Below are 27,682 nucleotides of genomic sequence, written 5' to 3' on the forward strand. Positions count from 1 at the left end.
AAACCAAAGCAGACTCTTTACATTGAGAGGGTGACCTGCACCCACAGAACATCTTGCACAATAAGGAAGGTTTTTGTGACTTCGTGAAGATGCAAACTCCTTGTCTGAATCAACAATAGCACTAGACTGAATCCCTGCGGGCCAAATTAGATAGGAGTGCAAATGGAGCTCCAACCCTGCATTTCTGTATTTTGGAGATTGATGGGGGGGGGGAGAAGCACTTGTAGGCTGAAATCACTGGGCAGGAGGCAGCTGCTTAGCCCTTTCTGCATCTCTCTTTTTTTTAAAAAAAAAAGATATTTATTAAGATTTTCAAAATATTACAAAATGAAATGAAAACCTGCAAATGAAACCCTGGCAGCTTAAACAAAAAGCAACCAAGCCGCAGAATCATAAATGGGCCCAGCAATATAAAAGGGGCAGATTTGCAGGGGAGTATCAGTGGGCGTTCCAGGGTTTATGAACCCATTCGAGTTCAAACTTTTCCACCAAATCCCAGTTCTGGAGGCAGATTGCTTTGAGCCAACGTTCTGACTCAATTCTATATTAAAATTGCTAGAGATCCCACAGACTCCATTGCCATTCTTCTTTTAAAAAGTATTGCAATATGCATACAGTGGTACCTTGGGTTACATACTCTTCAGGTTACATACGCTTCAGGTTACAGACTCCGCTAACCCAGAAATAGTGCTTCAGGTTAAGAACTTTGCTTCAGGATAAGAACAGAAATCGTGCTCCGGCAGCGCGGCGGCAGCAGGAGGCCCCATTAGCTAAAGTGGTGTTTCAGGTTAAGAATGGACCTCTGGAGCAAATTAAGTACTTAACCCGAGGTACCACTGTATTCGTGCGTGGCAGGGAGAGGGCAAGGGCAAAACATTTGACCACACTGTCTGTTTGAGCTGGGCCACTATCTCAGACAGAAAACCAAACAAACACCTCTTGACCCTGAAGATTCTCATATTTAGAGTGCACAGGGAAATGAGATGGGACAATTCCAGCCACACGTCTCAGCGGGGGAATAAAATGAATGAAAGCATTCACAGGCCACCCTGAATGTTTAAATCTTACAGCAGGCTTTCCCCACCTGTTGCTCTCCAGGTATTTTTGGCTACCACTCCCATCAGTGCCAGCCAGGATGGCCATGGGTCCCTGGAGATGGAACTGTAGTTCAACAACATCTGGAGGGCACACAGCTGTGGCAGTTGTGAGACAGGCAGGGATTCCATCAACAGTGTTTCCGAAAAAAATTACACATCACTTGGGAAGACAGGCGAACTAATGCCAACGTACTGGAAGAAGCCGAAGATCACCAGTGTTGAAGCAATGACTCTTCAACATCAACTTTGTTGAACTGGTCATGTTGTGTGGATGCCTGATTATCGTCTTCCAAAGCAACTACAGTGGTACCTCGGGTTAAGAACTAAATTTGTTCTGGAGGTCCGTTCTTAACCTGAAACTGTTCTTAACCTGAGGTACCACTTTAGCTAATGGGGCCTCCAGCTGCCACCACACAATTTCTGTTCTTATCCTGAAGTAAAGTTCTTAAGCCGAGGTACTATTTCTGGGTTAGCAGAGTCTGTAACCTGAAGTGTCTGTTCCCCGAGGTACCACTGTCCTCTATTCCGAACTTAACAATGGCAAGCGTAATGCTGGTGGTCAACAAAAGAGGTTCAAAGAGTCTCTCAAGGCAAATCTTTAAAAATGTGGTATAAACACCGACAACTGGGAAAGACTAGCCTGCGAGCGCTTCAATTGGAGAACAGCCTTTACCAAAGGTGTTATGGGCTTTGAAGATGCTCAAACTCAGGACACAAGGGAGAAATGTGCTAGGAGGAAGGCACGTTTGGCAAACTCTCACCATGATCAACTTCCACCTGGAAACCTATGTCCCCACTGTGGAAGGTAGTATGGATCCAGAACTGGCCTCCACAGTCACCTAGGACGCACTGTTAAAGCTGTGTTTATGGAAGACAATCTTACTTGGCTACGAGTGATCGCCAAAGAAGAAAGAAGACAGGCGGGGAGGCGGAAGAGCAAGAATTGATGACCTGGACCCGTAGGGCCAACATCTCCTATTTGTTTCCCCAAAGCCTTACTCTCTAAAGCCTGGGGCCCTAGAGAAACGCAACCAATCAGAGCAAGTCACTGGGCTAGATTGACAAGTGGTCAGAGTCCATCCTAGGCAGCTTCTTATCTTCACAGGACCAGAGAGAGAGAAACCTCCCTGCTGCCTTCAGAATCAAGATCTTACCTTTGTGGAGGCAGCTTGGGCTTCAAGTTCTTCTCATACTCTTCAGTCAAACAGATCCCTGAGACTTTGGCTGGAGAAATGAGCTGGCGAGACAGAAGACGCTTGGGCGAGAGATTTTCTACAGGAAGGAGAGAAGCAGAAGGTTGCGAAGGAATTCCACAGAGTGAACGGAAGCAGCTCGTGAAAAATTAGCTGTGAAAAGTGCACATTTGGGGCGGGGGAGAGATTAAGGGACTGCACCATTCTATCGCAATAATGTGAAAACCCTACTCAACCATGGATGAAAAATGCAAACACACACACACACACACACATATGACAAGCAAATGTGTGCAGTTTTGCTTTCCTCGCAAATGTCCCATTTAAAAACCAACCAAGTTCTGTAAGCTCTTTGGTTTATCTTGTTTACTGGTAAATAAAATTTGAAGGAGGGGGGGAAAACTAAGGGGGAAATGTTTTCTCTGTCAACAAGGGAGGAGATTTGGTTGCAGAACGACATTTGTTGGAGCATCTGGCAAGAAGGGGAGGCGGTGGGACAGAGACACATCTTTGCCTTTCTGTATTGACTACTGCTATAAATTATTTTTGCAAGCTGCCTCAAAAACGTTGGTTAGTAGGCGGGGTGTAAATATTCCTGCACAAACAAATAAATAGAGGGGAATGGCGTCGTCTCCACGCAACCCTGCAAGATGTCAAAATTTCCAGAGCTTTTCCATCTCTGCTTGAGGTCATGTCTGAGATATGATACACAGCCTGTTTCCAGGACAATTTTGGACACGTCCTGGTATGGTGAAGGACAGCCACTGTAAAGGCATATCCTTGCTACCCAGGAAATAAATGAAAATAAAATGGCTTAGAAAAGCAAAAAGCTCTTGCCCTACCTTTTTTGCTGTTTTCTTTCTCTGCCTGCTCCTTTTCCTTCCTGGTCTTCTCACCTTCTTCGGGGATGGTTCCCATCTCAACCCTACGGTGGCTGTGAGGGTGCAGACAGGGAGAAATCAATCAAAACAAATGGCTTTGGGTGCCCTCTTCCACACACCCAAAAGGGGAAGTTGAATTGTGGGGAATTTATCATGGACTTGCAGAGCTGGAAGGAACCCAAGAGACCTTCTAGTCCAAACCCCTGCAAAGCAGGAACAGCAACGAAAGACTCCCCATCAGGTGATCTGCTTAAAGGCCTTCAAGAAAGGAGAGTCCGCCACCTCTGGGTGAGATTTGAGGTGGTGGCACCCACCAGAGGGCCCTTTGCCAAGGGGCACCTCAAACCTGGAAGCATCCCTGATACAAAGAGATGGGCTAAGGCTGATGGGGACAGAGTTATAAGGATCTCAAGTAACAGGTCTGGAGCCCTCACCTGAGACTCTGGAGAGCTGCTGGCAGCCAGAGTAGACAATATTGAGCTAGATGGTCCAATAGTTTAGCAATGTATGTGGAACTAAGTAAGAGGGTTAGGGTAGCGGACAGGGAGAGAAACTTAGTAACACAGAAGGAAGACACAGATTGGAATAATGGAATTGTAGAGTGGAAAGGGACCCCCAGTGATCATCTAGTCCAACCCCCTTCAATGTAGGAATCTCAAGTCCCCCATCCAATTTGAAACCATACCAGACCCTGCTTAGCTTCGCAATTGTGCTAGCAGTTTTGTGGCTGCACCGACTGTCCTGTTTTAACTATTCATCCTATGTTATAAATAGTTCTAGTCACTACTTCCCTTGCATTCATGTATCTGTGGTTTATTTTGTTTTAGTTCCTATTCTACGTCTGCATCTGTTTGGCATTTGTAAAATCTACTCTAATTGAAAAGTAAAAAGATACAGCCTGAGGCAATCGGAGGGGCTTGCAATCATTATTCACCCTACAATTATTCAACTGCAATTCTCAGAAAACTGGTATTCAGAGGAATAATGTTTCTGATGGCAGAGGTAGAACACAGCCATCGTGTCTTGCAGCCACTCTTCCCCAGAAGCCAGACCATCTAGTAGTCTGGCAGCAACTGCGTTTTGAACTACTTGCAATTTCCATCCCATCTCAAAAAGATCAAAACTGTTTTGCAGCCACCTTAGGAAAGGGACAGGTGAAATCTGTGTGCAGACCAGGTGAGCCTACCCACCTTGGAAACAAAACCACGTTACCGGTGCATGAATGTGGAAGAGCGGTTTCTTTGGCTGACAACACCGAGTCCCCTGTGCCTGGCCTCTATAACGAAAAAAAGGGGGGGTTCATTTTTATATATATATATACACTGCTTGACTGTAAAAGAAAAACAAGTTAACTCAAAGCGGATTACAAAGAGAATAAAACAATACGATTGTCGGTAAAAGAGCAGAAAGCAACTATTTAAAACCTTTTCGAAAATTAAATCAGCAAAACTAAAAACAGGTTAGAACGCACATCAACATTCGGCTCATCTGGGTAGCCTTGTCTAAACAAAAATGTTTTTAGTGGGTGCTGGAAAATAGGCAGGGAGTCTAGGTGCTGCTACACTAAAAGACTGATTTCTTACAAATGTGGAACAGGTATTGTGTGGTACCTGTAGCAGGGCCGGTTCCGCAAATCAAAGCACTCAGGGGAGCACATTTGGGGCAAGATGATCTTGCAAGGAAACTGGTCCCAAGTTGTTAAGGGCTTTGTATATACTAAAAGCATTGGGACGTGGGTGGCGCTGTGGGTAAAACCTCAGTGCCTAGGACTTGCCGATCGCATGGTCGGCGGTTCAAATCCCCGCGGCGGGGTGAGCTCCCGTCGTTCGGTCCCAGCTCCTGCCCACCTAGCAGTTCGAAAGCACCCCCAAGTGCAAGTAGATAAATAGGTACCGCTTTATAGCGGGAAGGTAACGGCGTTTCCATGCGCTGTGCTGGTGCTGGCTCGCCAGAGCAGCTTTGTCACGCTGTTCACGTGACCCGGAAGTGTCTTCGGACAGCGCTGGCTCCTGGCCCCTTAAGCGAGATGAGCACGCAACCCCAGAGTCGGACACGACTGGCCCGTACGGGCAGGGGTACCTCTATACTAAAAGCAACACATTGAATTTGGCTTGGTGGCAAATCGGCAACCAGTGTAGACCTCTGAGCACAGGTGTCCTATGCTGGCAAGGCCTCATTCCTATTAGCAATTATGCTGCAACATCCTGCCCTGTCTGTAGCTTCTGGATCAAGTGGAAGGGATGCCCCGCACAGAGCACATTGCAGTCATCCAGTCTTGAAGGAACCATGAGCAGCACATCTCTAAACTATAGAACCTGATCCCACAGAAGGTGGTGAAGGCCACCAAATTGGACAGCTTTCAAGGAAGATTAGACAAATTCATGGAGGGAGGGTTGGCGATGGCTCCTAGCCCTGAAGGCTGTGCTTCCACAGTTGGAGGCAGCACAGCTGCTGGAAACCACAGGTGGGAAGCGGTCTCTGGTGCTCGAATCCTGCTTGTGGATTACCCAGGGGATTACCCGGTTGGCCACTGTGAAAACTGGATGCTGGACTAGATAGGCCACTGGCCTGAGCGAGGAGGCTCTCTTTATGTTCTTAGGAGGAGCGGGTGGCGCTGTGGTCTAAACCACTGAGCCTCTTAAGCTTGCCGATCAGAAGGTCAACAGTTCGAATCCCTGCGACGGGGTGAGCTCCCATTGCTCTGTCCCAACTCCTGCCAACCTAGCAGTTCGAAAGCACACCAGTGCAAGTAGATAAATAGGTACCGTTCCGGTGGGAAGGTAAACGGCGTTTCCGTGTGCTCTGGTTTCCGTCATGGTGTCCTGTTGCGCCAGAAGCGGTTTAAGTTCTGCTAGCCACATGACTTGGAAAGCTGTCTGTGGACAAACGCCAGCTCCCTCGGCCTGAAAGTGAGATGAGTGCCGCAACCCCATAGTCGCCTTTGACTGGACCTAACCATCCAGGGGTCCTTTGCCTTTATACATGCATCCAACTAGTGTACTTAGTGTTGCATCAACAATATGAATAGTAGAAGAATCATAGAAACAAAGTTGGAAGGGACTTTCTGGATCATCTAGTCCAGGAATATGCAGCTGTCCCATATGGTGATTGAACCTGCAACCTTGGTGTTATCAGCAGGTAAAGGACCCCTGGATGGTTAAGTCCAGTCAAAGGTGACTATGGGGTTGTGGTGCTCGTATCGCTTTCAGGCCGAGGAAGCTGGCATTTGTCCACAGACAGCTTTCCAGGTCATGTGGCCAGCATGACTAAACCGCTTCTGGTGCAATGGAACACCGTGACAGAAACCAGAGCACACGGAAACACCATTTCCTTCTTGCCACAGCGGTACCTATTTATCTACTTGCACTGGTGTGCTTTTGAACTGCTAGGTTGACAGGAGCTGGGACCAAGCAACAGGAGCTCACTCCGGTGCAGGGTTTCGAACCACCGACCTTTCGATCAACAAGCCCAAGAGGCTCAGTGGTTTAGACCACAGCGCCACTCGCGTCCTCCTTGTGTTATCAGCACCACACTCTAAGCAATGAAACTGCCTCAAAAGCAATAAATAATTATTAAATAAATAATAAATAATTATTTATTATTATGACAGGTGAAATATCAGACCGGAATGACATCCAGGCTCAGAAGGAAACGATGACCAACGTACGTTTGTAAGCGCCTTCAGGAGATTCCCACTCCCATCCATGGCGCGAAGGAAGTCTTTGTAAAACTTCATTTTCACCCTGTTGTCCCGGATCACCAGCACACCGATCCCTTTGAAGGTGAACTCGACTGTCTGCTTGGTGGCGATGGAGCGCGAGAAGGACAGGAGCGTCTCTCGGACACATCCTTCCACGGTCTCCCTGTTGAAAGGGCCTTCCAGGGATAACACTATGAAATTTAGCGGAACAATTGGGATATCACCTAGGGGAGGGCAGCAGGAAAAGAATCGGTGAAGAGAGAAATCATCTGAACAGGAAGCAAGACTATGTCCATCCCAAGGGGCATTTGCCAGTGGTGGGCGGGGCGAGAGGCAAAAGTAGGCGGAGCAACAAATGTAAATTTTACCTTTGTACAAGAGGCTAGTTTTTTATATATACCTCTCTATCCTCCGTTCAGACAAGTGAGAGGCACTGCACCCAGGAAAAGACACTCAAATTGTGAAACAAGGGCTAGTGAGGAGAGTGTGGGGCCTGGGGATAGTTCTGAGGGCCAAACAGAAAGGCCTGAAGGGCCACATTTGAATCCCCAACTCTGCAATGCATCTTATGAGTAAAATGTTAGAACACTAATAGCTTGTTCACACATTACTCCCAGTAGAAAACTTTTTTTCTCCCTCATCTTGGACCGTTGGTGGAGAAGAGAGATGTGGCCCCCAGACCTCTCCACCTGGCCCTTTTGATTCATAGGCCATGCCCCCTTCACAGGCCACACCTCTCACTGGCCTTGCCCCACACCTTTCTGAAGTACTTTTCCCTTGCTGGAATGTGTCCCTGAACCGCAGTGGCGGTGCATCTTCCTTACCTGAAACATGAAGCCCAATATTTTTGCAGCCTACTGTACAAAGGTTATACCTCCTACCATCTCCACTTTTGCCCCTGGCGCCAATCACCATTGGCATACGCTGACCCTTCACTCTACTCTCCCCTCCCCATAACAAAAATCTAATTGTAAAACTGTTCTGGGTACTGTGCTCACCTGTGTTGGTGATGGCACTAGTGCTAGCCAATAGGTGCTCACCACAACCAGCTTTTCCCTGGCTCAGACCATGAACTATGAAATAAAACTGTCCTGTGTTCCTAGGGCAAAAACTAGTTTCTGCTTCCCATTCTTTCTATAACTCTGCTGCCATCCTCAGCGCTGCTGCATTTTCGCTCCGTAATACCATGTGTTATGTTGGTTGCATAGCTTGGTTGCACACCGCAAAATGTACACTGCATACACGGGCATGGAGGAAAGCACACACCACAACCCTATTTCTTACCGGGAGTGTGTATTTTGTTAAACTTCAGCCCATGGATCTGCGCAAGTTTCTCAGACAGAAGGAACACAGGCCGCTGTATAAGGATGTATTTGTTATTACCAACTTCAAGCTTCTGTCTCAAGAAGGAGAACGTCCCCAACCCTGGTATTAAGACACCCTGGAAAAAGAAGGCACAGCTGGACTACTGTAATGGTTTAGAACATGAGCTATGAGCTGGAAGTCCCCAGTTCAAATCTTAGGTCGGATCAAACATTAGGCAAGCCATACCCCACACTCATGGGTGGCGCTGTGGGTTAAACCACAGAGCCTAGGACTTGCCGATCAGAAGGTTGGCGGTTCGAATCCCCGCAACAGGGTGAGCTCCCGTTGCTCGGTCCCTGCTCCTGTCAACCTAGCAGTTTGAAAGCACGTCAAAGTGCAAGTAGATAAATAGGTACCGCTCTGGCGGGAAGGTAAACGGTGTTTCCGTGCGCTGCTCTGGTTCGCCAGAAGTGGCTTAGCCATGCTGGCCACATGACCCGGAAGCTGTATGCTGGCTCTCTCGGCCAATAAAGCGAAATGAGCGCCGCAACCCCAGAGTCTGTCACAACTGGAATTAATGGTCAGGGGTCCCTTTACCTTTACCCTACACCCACAAATTTGGAAAAAGACCTTAGCTGATTGGGAGAACTGCTTAGCATTCAGAAGGTTCTTGATTCAATCCTTGACATTTCTAGGTAGGGCTGGCAACTTTGAGAGTTATTGCGAGTCAGTGTAGATAGTGCTGAGATGGGTTCACCTTATAGGATTGTTGGAAGGGTTCTGGGTATGAAAGCCCAGCTTGCACCTTCGAATCACAATATGCATGGGCTTTGTACACCCCAATACAACCCTTCTGCTCCTCCCTTTGCATGTATTAACCATAACTTCCCATTAGGTGAAAACCAGGAAACTATGGTTAACAGCTTCCAAGCAAGCCAGGATATGAAGCCATGGTTTCGAGTGCATTTCCGAACCCAACAAGATTGGAAGCCTTAGTTCAGTTCTGGCAACTCTCAGGTGGCCGCCATTGCCATGCTGAGACAACGAGGGAGGTGCTCATTGTGATTCCCTAAACCTCTTTTTCCAGAAAATAGCACTGCCTTTTTCCAGAAAATAGCACAAGAGGGATTCACTTTCTGTGAGTATGTTCACGCCAAACATCAGCAAAAAAAGGAGAATTTATCTGCACGCACTCTGGCTGCTTTGACCAGAATGCACAAATGCCCAAATCTTTCAAAACAAGCATTTAAGCAAAGGAACAAACAATTCCCACCTTATTCATAGAAAGCTGCTTTTCAACAAACTCTGAAACAGTGCCCCAAATACCAAGGATATCTGAAATGCAAAGAAATACAGAGTTATCCTGCATCGTGTTAATTCCCTTGTCCCATAAAGGGAAAGCGAAGGAAGGAAGGAACCATCAGCTATGGGGCATTTGCATCTGGAATAGCCAACGTGGTGCCCTCAATGGATGTTTGGGATATAACTCCCATCACTCCTTACTATAGTGGCTCCTCGCTTTTCCAGACAGTGAGAAGCCAATTCCACTTCCCTTTCGCAACTAATATTGGACTGATATGTCGGCAACAGAAGGGAACACTGAGCTACCTCAACAACTCTCTTGCCTTGAATGGAGCCAGCAATTTTGGAGTGGAATACTTTAAATGCGGTGCTGCAAAAGGCCCTTACTGAGATTTCTCAAACCATGTTATAGGCAACTGAATTCAGAGCACTGCATCAACGGTGAGGGCCGACTTCATATATGTCATGCCAACAAAGGTCCGTACAGTAAAAGCTATGGTTTTCCCAGTAGTGATGTATGGAAGTGAGAGCTAGATCATACAGAAGACTGATCGCCGAAGAATTGATGCTTTTGAATTATGGTGCTGGACTCTTGAGAGTCCCATGGACTGCAAGAAGATCAAACCGATCCATTCTGAAGGAAATCAGCCCTGAGTGCTCACTGGAAGGACAGATCCTGAAGCTGAGGCTCCAATACTTTGGCCACCTCATGAGAAGAGAAGACTCCCTGGAAAAGACCCTGATGTTGGGAAAGATGGAGGGCACAAGGAGAAGGGGATGACAGAGGACGAGATGGTTGGACAGTGTTCTCGAAGCTACCAGCATGAGTTTGACCAAACTGGGGGAGGCAGTGGAAGACAGGAGTGCCTGGCATGCTCTGGTCCATGGGGTCACGAAGAGTCGGACACGACTAAACGACTAAACAACAACAAATATGTATAGGGGAACAGCACCAAGCTGTCGGATGACACCTGGAAACCAATGTGGGCCAAGGGATGGGGCCAGACCCACAAATAAACATGCCTGCTTAATACATACACAAGCTGAATACACACCATTCATTTAAAGTGCATTAATTCCCCCCCCCGAAGGAATCCTGGGAATTGTAGTTTGTTCAGGTTTGTTTAGCATACAAAAGGTCTCAGGTTCAATCCCCAGCATCTCCATCTAGCGCTGGGAGAGTTCCCTTCCTTGAAATCCTATTGAGCTGCTGCCAGTCAGTGCATGCAATACTGAGCTAGATGGGCCAGGGTCTAACTCAGCATAAAGCAGCTTCCTATCTTCCTAGCTGATCTCAAGTATTATGGGTAAATGGAGGTTATGAAGGGGATGGGGAGTCAGGTAAGATAAGGACATAGCCTTAAATGGAGTCAAACAAGTGGTCCATCTAGCTTAGTGCTCTTTACAGGGTAGACTCTGGCTGGCAGCCGTTCTGCAGGGTTTCAGGCAGGAGACACTTCCAGCCCCCGGAGATTGAATCTGGTGGACCTGTAAAGGGGTAAAAGCGTATTGGGAAATAATCCATCATGAATTGAAAAAAATGTTCAAAGGCACTTTTCCCCCCAAAAAAACCAAAGTCCTTTTTGTTGGGGATAATTCAGATGGAAATACCCAGGTGTCAAAAAAGGTTATTTATGTATGCTGCTACTGTGGCCAGGGACGCGGACTCATAAAAAATATGGGGGGGGGAGCTCATGAATAATAAATAAGCTCATGAATATGCAAATAAAGTGGCGCCGCCTCCTCGTGAGCGAATAGGGGAGAGCGTGCTGCGCCTATTAATCAACTCCGAAGGAAATTGGGTGGAGCTTTTGCTCGGGAGGGAGGGCAGGAGGCATGCAGCCCGACCCTGTGCATTTTGGGCTGGGGGAGGGGCGGCGATGGCGCTCTGCTGGAGTGGCGCCCGAGATTATTGGGGGGGCTGAGCCCCCCCAAACGAATTTTTGAGGGGGCTCGGGCCCCCTCAAGCCCCATGGAGTCGGCGCCTATGACTGTGGCCCGCGTTTTGTTAGCCCAAAAATGGAAAACGAGCGAGGTCCCAACTAAAGAAGAATGGCAACTTAAACTGATGGAATACGCGCAGCTAAACATATCGAATAAGAGAAGAAGAAGAACATGCATTTAGAGAAGATTGGAAAACATCTATATGGGGGGGGGGATTGTGTACACTTGAAAATGCTGTTAGCATTAAGATAAATTCAACAGTGCAAATAAGTTTTTATGGATGCAATGATGGAATACTGAATGGTTCAGTTTACATAATATATGTAGGGATTCATGGTATGCAGAAGATGTTTTAGAAGCATGTTTAAATGAGTATTCAAAATTGTAAAACAGAGAGAGAGAGAGAGTAAACTAAAAGTTAACTAAAAGTTAAACAGATTAAAATTTCCTCAACTTTCTAAGCACCTGGGTAGGCAAGAATGTTTTTAGCAGGTGCTGAAAAAAGTACACAGAACGTGCCTTGCTTGATCTCAATAGGCAGGGAGTTCCACAGACTTCTTGGAATCTCATTTTCCAGATGTTGCAATAGGATAACTTTTGTGTAGATTTAAGAACAAGAAGTATTAGATATTCACATAGACTAAAATTGGTTTGCAATGTAATTTCATGTCTATTATATTAGCCTTTTTGGCTTGCTCGAGGCCACTGGTTTCTTCTTTCCAGTCGTATATGTATATGTATATGTATATGTATATGTATATGTATATGTATATGTATATGTATATGTATATGTATATGTATATGCATATGATCTAGGATTCTCTTGCATGCAACAACAGATGCTTTCCCAGGTACAGTCATTCATAAAAGCCATTTGCACTGCAGCATATTAGCCTTGTGGTTCATTCAGGAGTCTGAACTGTAAAAACCCAGCGGGGAAACAGCTTACCTTCTGTCGTGAGCTTGGGAAGTGTAAGGAAGACGTTCCTCCCGCCCTCCAAGATCGTGGCATGGATGGTGTCCAGCATTTTCGAATCCTCTTTCCCACTTTTCTGCCTTTACCAAAGGAGGAGAGAGAGAAAAAGAAAGACCAAGCAGAAAGTCAGGTAGACTGGGCTGGTTTTTGGAGGTTTTCCCTGGGTGTGGGGGCGGCGGCCGTCACATAGCTCCTTCTCACTCCCTTTTACGCGCTCCAGCCTTCAAAGCGCTGCCCATTTCCCCTCCTCTCCCCTTTTCCTCCTCCGCATCAGTGCAGAAGCAAACCGATTTCTTGAGAGGCGATGGCAGAAAGGGGAAAATTCGCCTGGGCGCACAGCGGCGCCTCCACAATGCAGGGTGGAGGGGGCGGGGCCATGAATGGGAGGGGCGGGGCCGTCGCTAGGACGCAGGTTCCCGGTTGCTAAGGGAGACGTCACAATAAAGGCTCTCCGCCCCGGGCGGTGCTTAGCAAATTAGGCACCAGGGCCTTGCAGGCTGTGATGGTGCAACAAAATCACTGGTCGTTTTAGTACAGTACCATCTATTTTATTTTATTTTACTTTATCATAAAATTCATACACCGCTTGATGGTTGGAGAAAAGGGGGAAATGCTCAGTGGTTCACAGAAAGATAAATATTAAATGGAGAAAAATTCACGACCATACTTTTAAAATATGCAAAAGTTAAACAAATTAAAAATTCCTCAACTTTTTAAGCACCTGGGTAGGCAAGAATGTTTTTAGCTGGTGCCAAAGAGTACACGGAAGGCGCCTTGCTTGATCTCAATAGACAGGGAGTTCCACAGACTCCTTGGAATCTCATTTTCCAGATGTTGCAATAGGATAACCTTTGTGTAGATTTAAGAACAAGAAGTATTTGACGCTCATATAGACTAAAATTGGTTTTCAACGTAATTTCATGTCTATTATATTAGCCTTTTTGGCTTGCCCGACTCCACTGGTTTTTTCTTTCCAGTCATATCCATGTACTATGAATCACGTGTATTTGTATTTTAAGTACATTTTTAATAGATTGGATCAGTTGTTAAGGCTTAATATTTATATGAAAATAATACTCAAAGTAGCTTACAAATATTTTGATTTTACAAATGAAATGCATGTTTAAAAAGAATCCATTGTTGCCAAGATGATTCCAGAGTAACAGAATTGACAGTTCTTACTGAATTAACCTCTGCTGGTGCAAGGTATGGATGCTTTTGAGTAACGTATTGCATCTTTGGGTTGCATTATTAAGAGCTGTGTATTCCTCAAATGTTCATAATACTGTATCAGTATAAATAGGGCCACTTTAAAAATAAAACACACTTGCCTATCTTTATTCACCCACGTATGTTTCCTCTATGAAGTGGGAGTGTCTGAAGTGGTAACAACACAAGATTTGTTTCTTTTTAAAAACACTTTATGGAAAATATTTGTTTTTCCTAACAGTGTGCATACTGGAGAAGGTAAAAAGGCAAAATGAATCAGACCACTGCATAGCTCTAGAAAGGCAAGAGAAACAAATTAAACCCAGTTTGAAATCCTACATCAGAAACCACATCCTAATGTTATAAATAATATAAACCTGCCTTACGGCTGATGGTTATTTAATAATGAAATAAAGAAAAGGCATCGACAGCAATTTCTTCAGAAAATGAAGTATTGGACCCTGGTTTAAAATAGATGCTGGTAATAAAGTAGTAATAAAATAAATTCATTTTACTCAGTCCCTTTTGGCGAAACCATCATGGGACAAAAAGAAGTCGTCTTCTTAAAGCAACAACACCCTAAGACTGAAAGAAAGCATGGATTTGAGAGATGCCTTAAATATTTAACACAAGCACATATGTAAAGCCTGGAGGCTTTATGTACTCCCAAGTAATACTCGGCATCTGAAAAAACATTTTAGGCAGACTTATCCGCAGTAAAATATATATAGATGGAAATGTGTGCAAAACAAGCTAGGGAGGATGGCTGAGAAGTCCGACTGGAACAGAAACAATGCAAGAATGCAAGGTCCATGAATAAGAGAAATTATCGGGTTAGTTGTTCTCAACCCCCCCCCCCCCGCATGGCCCACTTGAAAACTGGTGAGACAGATCACTTAAGCGACGATTCTGCCTGCTGCAGCAATCATACTGTGCTGTGCTAGGTGCTGCATGGTTTTTAACTGTATTTTTATTGCTCCTTTTATTTCTTATATAATGTATTTTAAATACAGTGGTACCTCGGGTTAAGTACTTAATTCGTTCCGGGGGTTCGTACTTAACCTGAAACTGTACTTAACCTGAAGCACCACTTTAGCTAACGGGGCCTCCCGCTGCTGCCGCGCCGCCAGAGCACGATTTCTGTTCTCATCCTGAAGCAAAGTTCTTAACCTGAAGCACTATTTCTAGTTTAGCGGAGTTTGTAACCTGAAGCGTATGTAACCCGAGGTACCACTGTACACCCTGTGGAAGATATACAAGAAACGAAAGAAGCAGTAGCACACTGGATTAAAAACCAAGATGGATCTTTAATGTGTCATCTGTCTTCTTCAACTACAAATCCGCAGACACTCCGTGGACTACTGGAATGAAGCTCGTGGATCAGAGTTTGGCAACCCACTGGCTGACAGGTTCAGCAGGATCTGCAATGGCAACACCTTGCAACAGCTGTTTTGGCAACCCTTCTTAAACAGGAAATTGTACCACTGACAGATCCTCTTCTCGCCAGACAACCTTGGAAAAAAGAACCAAGATAGGTCACCAGTAGCTATGTGACCAGTTTCTCAGACAACTATGTTTGGATGAACTCTGGGCCTAGGGAAGTTATTAGTTGTGAACCCCAGCAGGTAAATACATACAGACCAAGATATTACATAGAAAGAAATGAAGTACAGAGTTCAGACACAATACACCAGGAGCTAATCATATCTACTGGATAGCTCAGTTGGCTAGAGAATAGTGCTGATAACAATGCAAGGTTGCAGATTTGATCCCCGTATTGGAACGCTGTATATTTGGGTTGGATTAGATTATCCTCAGGGGCCCTTCCAACCCTATGCTTGTATGAATTTTTGAACTGTTCTATCTGTACTAAGACAGAATTACACTGGAAACCATTAACAGCGTATTTTCAAAGAGGCACAGGCTTCAGACCAAATTTTATTTGCAATTTGATACGCACAACAGTGCCAGAACCTAAAGCGTTAAAGAACCACCAAACAAGGACCCATTTGCTCGTTAACATGATGGAAAGAGTTTCCATACAATTCATAATGAGAAGTTCCTGTTGTGGTTCCACATTTTTAACTCTAAAAAAAGAAAAACGGCAATGACTGTTTTTTAGAGCTTTAATTTGTAACAAATGCCCCATAAATATTACAAAAGCTGCCCTCCCCCAATTCTGCTCAGACTTTTAATCGACCAATCCAGATTTATTTCGTAGGCTCCATCTTTTGCATCTTTTAAGTTGTGACCAGTTGCTATAGCGCGCATTAGCGAGAACTTGGCTCCAGATTATGTTTTCCAAAACAAAGGATTCTGAGTTAATCTTCTTTGGAAATTCTCGTACCTACAAGAAGAAAAAAGATAAGCACAAATAAAGTCACATAAAAGCCGTCTTCTAGCTACTTTGCTGAGCTTTATGCTATCCTTCTCCTTTGCATGTACTGGAAAGGGAAGATCACCAGGATTTTCACTCCAACACCACTGGCTCTTGAACAGTTATGCTGGGTGCAATGCAATTCCTTCAGGAATCCTAATTTGTATTTATCAAAAATAATTTTTAAAACATTGTGTCTGCTTTTTGTTAAATTCCTGGTCTTGATTGTCTGGAAGCATATCAGACTTGCTGCAGGTAACCAGGCTGAAGGGCTATTCACAAGCCTGATCTAAATACATGAAATACAGTGGTACCCCGCAAGACGAACGCCTCGCGAGACGAAAAACTCGCAAAACGAAAGGTTTTTTCGTTTTCGAGTTGCCTCGCAAGACGAATTTCCCTATGGGCTTGCTTCGCAAAACGAAGCTTGCCCCGGGGACAGCGGGTCTTCTCTTTTGAAGCAAGGGGCGGCGGGGAGATCGCTTCTCCCCACCGCCCCTTGCTTCAAAAGAGGTCCGGGGGCAGCGGGAAGCGCTTCCCGCTGCCCCCGGACCTCTTTTGAAGCAAGCGGCTGCGCTTCTCCCCGCAGCCGCTTGCTTCAAAAGAGGTCCCGGACCTCTTTTGAAGCAAGCGGCTGGCTGCGGGGAGATCGCTTCTCCCCACTGCCCCTTGCTTCAAAAGAGGTCCGGGGGCAGCGGGAAGCGCTTCCCGCTGCCCCCGGACCTCTTTTGAAGCAAGGGGCTGCGGGGAGATCGCTTCTCCCGGTGCTCCGAAGCCGGGCGGGGGGCGGGAACACCTGCCCCAGCCACCCCGCTTCGGAACGCTGCTCCGAAGCGGGGCGGGGGGGCGGGAACACCTGCCCCAGCCGCCAGGCTCCGGAGCGCTGCTGCGAAGCCGGGCGGGGGGGGGGGGCGGGAACACCTGCCCCAGCCACCCCGCTTCGGAACGCTGCTCCGAAGCGGGACGGGGGCGGGAACACCTGCCCCAGCCACCCCGCTTCGGAACGCTGCTCCGAAGCGGGACGGGGGCGGGAACACCTGCCCCAGCCGCCGGGCTCCGGAGCGCTGTTGCGAAGCCGGGCGGGGGGGCGGGAACACCTGCCCCAGCCACCCCACTTCGGAACGCTGCTCCGAAGCGGGGCGGGGGGCGGGAACACCTTCTGAAGGCGGGCGGGGGGCGAAAGTCTTTGTCCCCCCTGCCTGCCTTCCCAGGGGCTTTTAAATCGCCCCGGACAGCGGAGAAGTCCTCCGCTGTCCCGGGCGGTTTTAAAATGCTGGGGGTGGGAAGAAAAGCCCTTGTCCCCCCCCCCAGCCTTCAGAAGAGGTCCGGGGACAGACTGTCCCCGGACCTGGTCTGAAGGCGGTTTCCCTTGGAACGCATTAATTGATTTTCAATGCATTCCTATGGGAAACCGTGCATCGCAAGACAAAGAGACTTGCGGAACGAATTAATTTCGTCTTGCGAGGCACCACTGTAGTTTTACATAGTATAAATTCAACTACTGTTATAATAAAAAGGTAACTCTTACAGTTAGAGATAATGTTACTACTGCACCATTAATTCAGTCCTACCAAGACCTTGTGTTGGCGAAGGCACAGTCCTCCCCCAGCAATCTCCTTACCATTTCAAAACTACATTTGCGGGAATAAAAGCTTCCGATGGGTTGGGTGTCATTTGGGCCTGGGTGACAGCGAAGGATGAAGCAAAGTTATAAAAATTGTCTAGCATCTTTTGAGTGAACTGAAATACACAACAACAAAAGCACTTTTTTAAAAAAAGGGATGTACATAATCATTTCAGTCAATCCTAGCTAGGTGTTCTATTTTGGCATTTAAACAATTGTTTACCAATACGATCCAAATGAAAACATATTACTATATTATGAGGAGTGCATCTCGTTACTGTACAAGAGTGATCTGCTCATTTGACTCACGCTGCCTCAGCAAAGGCTTCAGGACAATAGGAGACCTGCTTCTGGACATGTCAGCAGGGAAACAAATGCAACCAGTTGCAAAAGCCAGGGAGGGGAGACAGCGCTTTGTGTTAATAACTTGTTCCTCCCTAAGAGAAGTTTTATGGAATATTTTATCACTGCAAGTTGTTTTTAGGTTTGCAAGCCACTTTGAGAAACACGAGTTGGGATGTTTCCTACAATATTTAGTATTTTGTCACCTGCTGGAAACGTTTGTTTCGCCAAGCATTGCAATGGAATTAATTTGATTGAGTGTTGGCCATTGCTTCTGTGTCTTATTATGTTCATTTAATTGTATACACAGTCACAATATTTTTCATGAGTTGGCAGTTTATTAACGCTTGTATAAATAAAGAAATTGAAAGAGGAGTATTAGCTGGGAAGACAGATAACAGATGAATAGGTAACTCTCTGTTCCAAAGGTTTCTAGGGAGTTGTCTGTCAGTACACAGAGTTGCCAACCACAGTACTATAATGTTTTTGCAAACTGCCACCAGTTCACAAAGTTATAAGAGAAAGGGTAAGTTTATGTGTTCATTTTAATCATCATATTAGAAATTATAGATTTTCTTCAGCGGTGGGAATCTCTGTACGGTCTAATTAGACCATTTGAGGATGGCCTAGGGATGCGGGTGGTGCTGTGGTCTAAACCACAGAGCCTAGGGCTTGCCGATCAGAAGGTCGGCGGTTCGAATCCCTGCGACGGAATGAGCTCCCGTTGCTCAGTCCCTGCTCCTGCCAACATAGCAGTTCGAAGGCACGTCAAAGTGCAAGTAGATAAATAGGTACTGCTCCGGCGGGGAGGTAAACGCCGTTTCCGTGTGCTGCTCTGGTTCGCCAGAAGCGGCTTAGTCATGCTGGCCACATGACCCGGAAGCTGTACGCCAGCTTCCTCGGCCAGTAAAGCGAGATGAGCGTTGCAACCCCAGAGTCGTCCGGGACTGGACCTAACAGTGAGGGGTCCCTTTACCTTTAATGTAAGGGTTTTTATTGTAAGGGACTAGCTAAGCCGGAAATGTTTCTACTCTACTTGGTATCTTTTCCTAAAATTACTCTGATTACACATTGCAGGCTCATGCACCACTTAATATAACACTCTGCTGAATTATTAACATGCCTTTATAAAGCTATTGACTATATAATCCTTTACTCAGAAGTAAATCTCACTGTGTTTAATGGGCTTAATCCCAAATCTTTTTTTTTATAATAATATATCAGTGACCTAGAAAATTATCTTAGATGGAAAGCTGTTTTGGGGGCAGGACCCCAGTTTTGAGCAATTCCTTGCAGTAGCTCTTTATGCCCCATATCTCAGGAGAGAGGTACCTTCTGACACTCCCAAAAGGGTTTTCAGGGACAGCTGCAAGAGAAAGGAAACTTTCCTTTTAAGGACGTCCCTTCCCTTATTATAGGATCTAGGCCAATAACCGCAGAAGAATTAGACAGATGGCCTTCTAAAAAATGTGCTTCTAAATTCTTTTAGAGAACCCTTTTCACATGGAGTCGACTGCCAAAGAACCTCCTGCATACCACAGAGCATTATGGGAAATTTTATGGGTGTAGAGTCAGTTAATGTTGGGATCACATGGAAGAGCGAACATGCTTGTTTTCTCCTGCTCTGGAGGGTAGGCCTCAAACCAATGTCTTCCAAATTACAAGAAGGGAGACTCCGACTAAACATCAGGAAAACCTTTCTGACAGGAAGAGCTGTTCAGCAGTGGAACAGACTCCCATGAGAGGTGGTGGACTCTCCTTCCTTGCAGGTTTTTAAGCAGAGGCTGGATGGCCATCTGCTATGAATGCTTTAGCCGAGATTCCTTGCATTGCAGGGGGTTGGATTAGATGACCCTTGGATCCCTTCCAACTCTAAGATTCTATGATTCACTATTATTGTGAAAATGGAGGCTCTGCTCCAACATTCTGTTAAAGCTACACATCTGCAAGCAAAGATCGGTACTGAGGATCAAGCTGTCTTTCAGGGAACATTATTGCTCTTTTCACTGAGGAACTCAGAAAACAGTTTGAAAGCTGCTGCTCTGACGAGTAAGGCAATTTTTGTCAATGCCTCACTTGTCTTCATGGCATTATGTCCCATGCTCTAAGACCCATTAATGAAGAGGCTATTCCGGCAGTAACTGCTGAAATCAAAATCGCTTCCTATTCATTACCTCTGTGAATGAATTGACTGATGACACAGCGGCACTTGCTACAGGAGTTTGCTGAGCCAACAGTTCCAGAAGCTCCACAGAAATCCCAATCTGGGCTACAGATGGCGTTTGGGGGATATTCATAGCTCCAAACGGATGATGGCTACCTTTCCCTAAAAGAGACAACATCACAAGTGGTGTAATGCATCTGTCCTGACCTCAGTAGAAGCACAGTTCTGAAAAAAGCCCAGATTTACATAATAATAATAATAATAATAATAATAATAATAATAATAATAATAATTTATTATTTATACCCCGCCCATCTGGCTGGGCCTCCCCAGCCACTCTGGGCGGCTTCCATAAAAACCAAAAATACAATAAAATATCACACGTTAAAAACTTCCCTGAACAGGGCTGCCTTAAGATGTCTCCTGAATGTCAGGTAGTTGTTTATCGCTTTGACATCTGCTGGAAGGGCGTTCCACAGGGCGGGCGCCACTACCGAGAAGGCCCTCTGCCTGGTTCCCTGTAGCTTTGCTTCTCGCAATGAGGGAACCGCCAGAAGGCCCTCGGCGCTGGACCTCAGCGTCCGGGCAGAATGATGGGGGTGGAGACGCTCCTTCAGGTATACTGGACCGAGGCCGTTTAGGGCTTTAAAGGTCAGCACCAACACTTTGAATTGTGCTCGGAAACGTACTGGGAGCCAATGCAGGTCTTTCAAGACCGGTGTTATATGGCCTCGGCGGCCGCTCCCAGTCACCAGTCTAGCTGCCGCATTCTGGATTAGTTGTAGTTTCCGAGTCACCTTCAAAGGTAGCCCCACGTAGAGTGCATTGCAGTAGTCCAAGCGGGAGATAACCAGAGCATGCACCACTCTGGCGAGACAGTCCGCAGGCAGATAGGGTCTCAGCCTACGTACCAGATGGAGCTGGTAAACAGCTGCCCTGGACACAGATTTGACCTGTGCCTCCATGGACAGCTGTGAGACCAAAATGACTCCCAGGCTGCGCACCTGGTCCTTCAGGGGCACAGTTACCCCATTCAGGACCAGGGAATCCTCCACACCTGCCCGCCTCCTGTCCCCCAAAAACAGTACTTCTGTCTTGTCAGGATTCAACCTCAATCTGTTAGCCGCCATCCATCCTCCAACCGCCTCCAGACACTCACACAGGACCTTCACCGCCTTCACTGGTTCTGATTTAAAAGAGAGGTAGAGCTGGGTATCATCCGCATACTGATGAACACCCAGCCCAAACCTCCTGATGATCTCTCCCAGCAGCCGCATGTAGATGTTGAAAAGCATGGGGGAGAGGACAGAACCCTGAGGCACCCCACAAGTGAGAGCCCAGGGGTCTGAACACTCATCCCCCACCACCACTTTCTGAACACGGCCCAGGAGGAAGGAGCGGAACCACTGTATAACAGTGCCCCCAGCTCCCAGCCCCTCAAGACGGTCCAGAAGGATGCTATGGTCGATGGTATCGAACGCCGCTGAGAGATCCAGCAGAACTAGGAAACAGCTCTCACCTTTGTCCCTAGCCCGCCGGAGATCATCAACCAGTGCGACTAAGGCAGTTTCAGTCCCATGATGAGGCCTGAATCCCGACTGGAAGGGATCCAAATGGTCCGCTTCTTCCAGGCGTGCCTGGAGTTGTTCGGCAACCGCTCGCTCAATCACCTTGCCCAGGAATGGAAGATTTGAGACTGGGCGATAGTTGGCCATCGTGGCCGCATCTAAAGATGGTTTTTTAAGAAGCGGTTTAATAACCGCCTCTTTCAGAGGGTCTGGGAAGGCTCCCTCACGGAGGGAAGCATTCACCACCCCACGAAGCCCATCGCCCAGTCCTTCCCGGCTAGCTTTTATAAGCCAGGATGGGCAAGGATCCAGGAGACAGGTGGTTGGTTTCACTCGTCCAAGCAGCCTGTCCACATCCTCGGAGGTAACAGATTGGAATTGATCCCACTCAACTTGACTAGACAGAACTCTAGCACTCTCCCGCCCCGGCCCTGCTCCCACGGTGGAGTCTACTTCTTCCCGAATCTGAGCGATTTTATCTGCAAAAAACTTTGCAAAATCATTGCAGGAGAACATGTGGCCCGTACTGGGCCCCGATGTTGCAGGTGGTTCCGCTAAATTGTGAACCACCTGAAAAAGTCTCCTGCTGCTGTTTTCTGCAGATGCAATAGAGGCGGTGAAGAAATTCTTCTTCGCCGTCGCTATCGCCACTTGGTAGGCTCGACGTTGAGCTCTAACCTGTGTCCGGTCAGATTCGGAATGAGTTATCCGCCACCGGCGCTCTAGCCGTCTCAACGATTGTTTAATTGCCCTCAGATCCGTGGAAAACCACGGGGCTGTCCGGGCTCCATGCAATCGGAGAGGGCGCTTCGGAGCCAAACAGTCAATAGCCCTGGTTAACTCCACATTCCAGCGGGCCACCAGGGAATCAGCTGAAAGGCCATCAACATGGGATAAAGCATCCCCTACCACTCTCTGGAAACCATTTGGATCCATTAAGTGGCGGGGGCGGACCATCCGAATTGGTCCCACCTCCCTGCAGAGGGGATGGGTCGCAGAGAAGTCCAGTTGCACCAGGAAGTGATCTGACCATGGCACTTCTTTCGTTTCGCTTTTACTTAGTGTCAGATCACCAACATCCATAGAGGTAAACACCAGGTCTAAGGCATGTCCACGGCTATGGGTTGGGCCAGACTTATTCAGGGACAGCCCCATGGAGGCCATGCTTTCCACGAAGTCCCGAGCGGCCCCTTGTAAGGTCGTGTCGGCATGGATGTTAAAATCCCCTAGGACGACCAAACTAGGTGTCTCCAGGAGAACATCCGCCACGACCTGAAGCAGCTCGGGCAGGGAATCCTTGGTGCAGCGGGGAGGTCGGTACACCAAAAGGAATCCTGTACTGCCCCTATTGCCCAACTTCCAGAACATGCACTCAGAAAACTGGGTCTTCCCAATAGGACGCCTGGTGCAAACTAATGACTTCCTAAAAATCACTGCAACCCCCCCTCCCCGCCCACGTGACCTGGGTTGCTGTGCGTAAGAGAAACCTGGTGGACAAGCAGCGGCAAGGACAGGCCCATCTGCTTCATCCAACCAAGTCTCTGTTACACATGCCAGGTCAAACCCTCCATCCATGACCAAGTCATGGATGGCAGTGGTCTTATGAATCATTGACCTGGCATTGCACAGCAGCACCTTCAGGTCATGTGGGTATCCCTTGCTGATTCTAGTATCCATCCGGTCAGGACCAGACCCGGAGGCAGGGATAGTCCTCAGACAACGACTAAACCTGCCTCCTCTGTAATGACATGGTCTGGTCTTAGCGTAGCTCCTCCTCCTACCCGTGATCACTGAGATCGGTTGTCCCAGTGCATCCCCCCCCCTGTGGAACATGCCCCAGCCATTTTGTGGGCTGGGGCCCACTCCCCGGCAGCCCTGAACCCTCCCCCTAAAAACAAAAGAACACCTTAAACAAACAAACAAAACCAATAAAACAATACAAACAAAAAAATGTAAAAATTACAAAAACATCAAAATAAAAAAATAATAATTCCCCAAGCCCAACCAAACATCAATCCCACCCCCACCCCCCACATACAAAAAATCCAGAGAAAATTTTTAAAAACATTTTAAAAACACTCTGTGCCTCTCCGGCAATAACAACTGTCCTAGTGAGGCCTGTCAGGCCCCGCCCTGGGCCAGGTGGTAAGTGGCAGGGAGGAGCAGGGCCCTCAGGCACTCACTCAGGGGAGTCTTCCTGGGCAGCGGGCCACAAGCCGCACGCAGTCCTTATGAGGCTTCAGGCCCCGCCCCAGGCCAGATGGTAAGTGGCAGGGAGGAGCAGGGCCCTCAGGCACTCACTCAGGGGAGTCTTCCTGGGCAGCGGGCCACAAGCCGCACGCAGTCCTTATGAGGCTTCAGGCCCCGCCCCAGGCCAGATGGTAAGTGGCAGGAAGGAGCAGGGCCCTCAGGCACTCACTCAGGGAGTCTTCCTGGGCAGCAGGCAGCAAGCAGCACGCAGTCCTTACATAAGACTTCGTAAACAAAGCATCTACCTCCGTCAACAAGAAACAGAGAACACAGCCCGACAACAGAAAAGCAGTGGCGTTTTAATGCTTCAAAACCATAGTCTCCACGGTACTGACATCAACGGCTAACTTAAGTCAATTCATTTCAGTTGGTCTACTCGGAGCATGCTGTATCCAGCTAAGACATGCTCAGAGGACAAGAAGTGAAATGAATTAAGTTAGCCACTGATGTCAACACTGTAGTTCTACTTTTGAGTATCTTAGCTGCATAAAAAGGTTGCTTCAAGAAAGGACCCCTCTCTGGGAACAGAGGGCACACACCAGTTACCCCAAAGAAGACAACTAGGAGGACAGCTTGAAGCACAGTGAGTGATTCTGGGTTCTCTCTTCCTGCATCTTTCAGACGCAGAATACATGATTTTAGCGCCAGCTCTGGCAGAGTCACACAGAATAACTTTTGAGTAGGGTGAGGCAGCTTGGGCTAAGGAACTCCCCACCCCCTACAGGCAAACGCTTACCTAGGAATAAAAACCAGTCATGAGCAAAGGCTGAAAGGTCAGCAATACTGCCTCTACTCACTTCCACAGAATCTGAGATACAAACAAAGGGATTTTTATCTCTCTCTCTCTTCCCCTCCTGTCAGTTCTCCCCTTGAGGGCCTCAGCCAATGGCTCCCATGTATGAGCCAAGGCACAAACAAGGAACATAGAGTCCATTTTGCTAATCACAACATCTGGGCAGAGAAGAAGGGGGTTCAAGAGCCCTTTGCCTGTGCCTCAGAGAAAAGAGGTGGGACTAACAGCTATGCTGTGGACCACAAGCGAAAGTGAAGGTTGAATTGTTGCTTCTGGCTACCAGTCACCTATCTCTACAGCAAACCCCTTCCCAGGCTTTAATGGTTATGCTCAATGTTCTTACCAGATTTCAGACTGGAAATTTTGAAGATGGCACTTGGTTTTTCATTTGTGACAAAGCCCAGGAGCTGCCACACTGCTATCCCATTTTCATCGGGGTAGCAGAAGTAGACAGATCCACCCATTCCCTCTGGGAAGGGAACGGTCCCCAGCATGAAGACCACCACGTGGTTGATGCTGTCATAGTCGGGCAAGTCAAACACAAACTTGTCTTCTGCCACCTGCTGTGCAACTGTTTGCACCTACAAAAGAAGAGCAGGGAATGAAGTATGGATTTGAGCCTGTAGCGGAATTAAAACTCCCTCCAGGAAAAAAGAAGAATGCATTGAAATGGAGACTGTGCAGGAAAAAAAGGAAGCAGTGTGCCAAAAAACCCTTCTCCTATCTATTCTCTGCAGGTGAGGACCTCCTGCACATACCATCATAGCAGGAGGTCCATTATGCACAAGTTAGGAATTTCACCTTTCTGGTTAGGACAGTGTTTCCCAACCTTTTTTGGGCAAAGGCACACTTGTTTGATGAAAAAAATCTCGAGGCACACCACCATTACAGCCCCGTGACATCAGCGCGCAGCGTCATGCCGGGAGGGACGCACGAAAGTGTAAGTTTCAATTTTTTCCCTCCCCCTTGCCGGGGAACCTCCAAGCTTTGGGGGTGGGGGGGGGAGGAGGCAGCAAAGCGAGGCAGGAAGGAGAGCGCGGCTTGGCTGGGTGAGCTTTGGCAGGGGCAGGGAATGAGAGCCGCGAGGCGGGCGCTGCGGACGGAGGCGCTGCCCGCCGAGCTCGCAGGCAGCCAGGCAGGCAGACGGCGAGAGCCCCGTGCTGGGCGGCCTCTCCTCGCCGCCGCCGCCCCGCCTCTCGCCGCCCGACTCGCCCGCCTCCCTCCAGGCAACATCTCGCGGCACACCAGGCAACATCTCGCGGCACACTAGTGTGCCGCGGAACAGTGGTTGGGAAACACTGGGTTAGGACACCTACCCTTTGGAATTCCCTGTTAAACATTAGGCAAGGCGCTGTCCCTGCTGGCTGTTTGTAACCTACTGAAGAGCTTTCTTATTCAGCAAGCTTTTAAAGCACAGATCTTTTCCAACCTGCATCTGTACTGGAATTGTTTTTTAGATGTTTCAATTGTTTTATTGCTTGTATTTTTGTTGCCTAGGTTCCATTGAAAGTTGCTATTGTTTTTTATTTATTAAAAATACGATTTTAAATGGGGGAAAATATGCTGCCCGGTTAATTGGAAGCACATTTTTCATTGACCAAAATATTTTTACTCAGTTAATGCAATCCATTAAACACGGCAGGCCTAGTTTTGTACAACTAGTTTTAATCTGTTTTAGTCTACTGCAGTTTTAACCTGCAAATTTTAAATCATGGTCTTACTCTTTTTTTAAAAAAAAAGTGCTTTCTTTGTTTTTATCTCATTTGTTGACCACTGTTGAGGTTTTCCCCCTACAATCAAGCGGTATATAGTTTATACCACTATATATACTGTGTGAATGTAGAGGGGGGAAATTCAAGAGGTATACAAACACACAAATACTCCATAAAATTTATATGTGCTGTGGGAAAGGGGATTGTTGCTTTGCTATTGTTCTTACTTTTACTATGCATTTTGTGGTTTTTATATTGTATTTGTGTGTGTGTGAACTGCCGTAAGATCTGTGGATGAAGGGTGGTATACAAATTTAATTTTAAAAAGTAATATACTGCTTGATTGTATTTTTTAATTTTTATTTATACTTTTCAAGTTTATACATTTTACTGATTTTACAATCATTTTGACATTTCAAAAATTGACTTCCCTCCCCCTCTTTTTGTGGCTCCTTAAATTTACTTTTAATATCTTCTGCATATTCCAAAGTAACTTAATTTGCTCATATATTCATCTCCTTTAAATATATGCTCTTATAAAACTGCAGGTTTTTACGAGAATCCTGCCAATGGTTTTATCTGTTTACAATTTATCTGTAAATATTCTGTAAACCATTTCCATTATTTTGTAAAAAGTTTGCGATCTTAATTTCTTATTCTTCTGGTAAGTTTTGCAATTTCTGCGTATTCCATGAGCTTTTGTATCTATTCTTCCTTTGCTGGGACTTCCTTCTTCTCATATATCATAACATATATGGAAAAGAAACCTTAAAGCAGTACATATATCGCCAGATATTTCCTCACCCACTTCCACGAGAAACGCCTGGCGCATCCCCCCCTGGGCCTTACGAGTTACCAAGGGAACCAGGCGCCCGCATCCCTCACCATAGAAACCCCAAGTGCCCTCTCGTTCCCATGGCAACCCCCTTTCCCCCCTCGTTTCCATAGAGACCCGGCAGCAAGGGGCCCCGCCCACTCCGGCCTGCGCTGCCGGCCGCGGGCGCCACTCACCAGCCTCCCCGCGACCAAGCAGCCAAACATGGCGGTGGCGGAGGCGGCTCCGCTCGGCAAGGCCGCTTCCTCGAAAGCCACGACCGGCCCAGGCGACCACCCCGGTGGCCCCTCCGTGCCACCCCGCCCGCCGAAGCTCATCCGGGGCAAACGGAAGGAAATGATTCGCATGGGGATAGGCGGGCATTCTTGCGTGTGTTTGTGTGTGGGATTTCAGGCATCCTGGTGGAGGAC

General features: G+C 47.2%; 2 protein-coding genes across 3 annotated transcripts in view; both read right to left on the reverse strand.

Moving 5' to 3' along the window:
* Positions 1–12,780, reverse strand: part of CCDC81 (coiled-coil domain containing 81) — a 37,512-nt gene extending 24,732 nt beyond the window's left edge. Inside the window, exons 1-7 of the mRNA XM_081197372.1 lie at positions 12,372–12,780; positions 9,450–9,511; positions 8,156–8,312; positions 6,839–7,095; positions 4,362–4,447; positions 3,133–3,224; positions 2,252–2,369 (exon numbers count right to left, since the gene is read on the reverse strand). Coding sequence (XP_081053498.1) covers positions 2,252–2,369; positions 3,133–3,224; positions 4,362–4,447; positions 6,839–7,095; positions 8,156–8,312; positions 9,450–9,511; positions 12,372–12,450 — 851 coding nt within the window. The 5' untranslated portion in view covers positions 12,451–12,780. The remainder of the gene's footprint in view (positions 1–2,251; positions 2,370–3,132; positions 3,225–4,361; positions 4,448–6,838; positions 7,096–8,155; positions 8,313–9,449; positions 9,512–12,371) is intronic.
* A 2,939-nt stretch (positions 12,781–15,719) lies between these two features.
* HIKESHI (heat shock protein nuclear import factor hikeshi) lies at positions 15,720–27,610 on the reverse strand. Of its 2 annotated transcripts, none has more exons than XM_081197467.1 (5): positions 27,449–27,610; positions 25,069–25,306; positions 20,125–20,276; positions 17,606–17,724; positions 15,720–15,954 (listed from the first exon to the last, which is right to left on the reverse strand). In XM_081197467.1, exons 1-5 carry the CDS (start codon positions 27,587–27,589, stop codon positions 15,900–15,902), a joined length of 705 nt encoding a protein of 234 aa, XP_081053593.1. In that variant the 5' UTR covers positions 27,590–27,610; the 3' UTR covers positions 15,720–15,899. The 2 variants fall into 2 exon arrangements, with proteins under 2 accessions (XP_081053593.1, XP_081053594.1); XM_081197468.1 differs by lacking the exon at positions 27,449–27,610 and adding an exon at positions 27,242–27,318.
* Between the last annotated feature and the right edge of the window lie 72 nt (positions 27,611–27,682).

The sequence above is a fragment of the Podarcis bocagei genome, assembly GCF_964188305.1.
Source record: "Podarcis bocagei genome assembly, chromosome: 6".
NCBI lineage: Eukaryota > Metazoa > Chordata > Lepidosauria > Squamata > Lacertidae > Podarcis > Podarcis bocagei.

Coding starts and splice junctions, on each gene's coding strand:
- HIKESHI (XM_081197467.1), bottom strand. CDS start 27,589: ATGAGCTTCGGCGGGCGGGGTGGCACGGAGGGGCCACCGGGGTGGTCG. Junction 17,725..20,124: donor CAGTCAATTCATTCACAGAG/GTAATGAATAGG, acceptor TGTGTATTTCAG/TTCACTCAAAAGATGCTAGA. Junction 15,955..17,605: donor GCAAATGTAGTTTTGAAATG/GTAAGGAGATTG, acceptor TTCTTCTTGTAG/GTACGAGAATTTCCAAAGAA.